Source organism: Vanellus vanellus (genome assembly GCF_965231255.1).
Source record: "Vanellus vanellus genome assembly, contig: HAP1_SCAFFOLD_896, whole genome shotgun sequence".
Taxonomy (NCBI): domain Eukaryota; kingdom Metazoa; phylum Chordata; class Aves; order Charadriiformes; family Charadriidae; genus Vanellus; species Vanellus vanellus.
The window spans coordinates 72,716-74,279 of record NW_028128906.1 but is presented as its reverse complement, the minus strand read 5'-3'; the positions used below and the strand labels follow the sequence as shown (position 1 = coordinate 74,279).

The window sequence follows — 1,564 nt, the reverse complement described above, 5'->3', positions numbered from 1 at the left end:
AACTGAAATGTAAAACATAAAAGCCAGGGTGTGAGAAATGCTTGGAGGACTATCTCTGTGTTCTATAGGAAGACTGCAGGAAAACAAAGGCGTAGAAGAGGAAGGACAGACCTGGTCATCCAGACCATGAAATTATCACACTTGGCTTTGTGCCGTGTTCCTGTCTCGGCAGGATGAACTGAAATTCAGCATGGGACCAGAAAATGAAACTGCAGTTACTGAGTTCATCCTCGAGGGTTTCTCGGGGCTTGATCAAAGACTACAGCTATTTCTCTCTCTGGTCCTTCTGCTCATATACCTGACAACAGTGATGGGGAACACAACCATCATTTTCCTCGTGTGTGTGGATCACCGCCTGCAAACCCCCATGTACTTTTTCATCAGCAACCTGTCCTTCCTGGAAATCTGGTTTACGTCCTCCACGAGCATCAAATTGTTTGTGATCCTGGGTTCTGGTAGGAGAACAATCTCACTAAGCAGCTGCTTTGCCCAATCCTATTTCTATTTTGCCCTGGGCTGTACAGAGTTTGTTCTACTTGTTGTCATGTCCTTTGACCGCTATGTTGCCATCTGCCAGCCTTTGCGTTACACTGCCATCGTGAAGCCTCAGCTCTGCGTCCACTTGATTCTTGCTGCTTGGGTCATGGGCATCACACTCTTGACTTACCGTCCGGTCCTCCTCTACAAGCTGACTTTCTGTGGCTCAAACAAGATCCATCATTTTTTTTGTGACAACTCCCCCTTATTCAAATTGTCCTGCTCTGACACCAGCCTGATTTGGAAAATAGACTCGGTTTTATTATCGTTTGTTGTTCTCAGTTCCTTATGTTTAACTCTGACATTTTACATAGGCATCCTTCCCTGTATTCTACACCTCCCAGCAGCCTCCGGCAGGAAGAAGGCCTTTGCTACATGTTCTTCTCATCTCACCACCTTGGCCATTGTATACGGGAGCTGCATTGCTCTCTATGTGCATCCTTCAGGAGATGTTTCCTTGGAGGCAAACAGAATGGTAGCTTTGCTGAACACTGTCCTGTACCCATTCTTAAATCCATTCATCTACAGTCTTAGAAACAAGGCTGTGATACTGGCCCTGAATGAAGCCATTGCCCGTGCAACACGATAGCTTTTCCCTCAATCATGATGCCTTTCTGGACAGCAACTCCAATGATCTGCTCTCCTATGTTAAATAATACCAATGAATATGCATATAACCTCCAAACGCAGATGTCTCAGGAGATTTATGTTCTCATTGGATTGTTTTAGGTTGAGTGATAAGAAGCTCATCTGCAACTGAAGAAGGCACAAGCAATGTCAGGGGTGTAAACCCATCAAGATGAATCACAGAGAGCAGCTCTCTGGATCACCATTTGGACTACGGGGATTGTTGCCTAGGGCTGTAGGACACATTATGGGTACGCTCCTTTTGATGCAGCCCAGGATGTGGTTGGCTTTCTGGGCCAGTAGTTCCCTGAGCTGCACTTTTGGCCTCCTTCAAAGTTGGGTCCAACACTTGATTGTCCTCTCTCACAAGACCTCTACAAATCCAATGACCTTTCAAAAA

At 45.8% G+C, this 1,564-nt stretch overlaps 1 protein-coding gene across 1 annotated transcript; it reads left to right on the top strand.

Moving 5' to 3' along the window:
• Positions 1 to 190: 190 nt before the first annotated feature.
• Positions 191 to 1,126, top strand: LOC309683820 (olfactory receptor 6E1-like; the record flags this gene model as incomplete). Its single annotated transcript, XM_082499823.1, has 1 exon — positions 191 to 1,126. One exon carries the CDS (start codon positions 191 to 193, stop codon positions 1,124 to 1,126), a length of 936 nt encoding a protein of 311 aa, XP_082355949.1.
• Between the last annotated feature and the right edge of the window lie 438 nt (positions 1,127 to 1,564).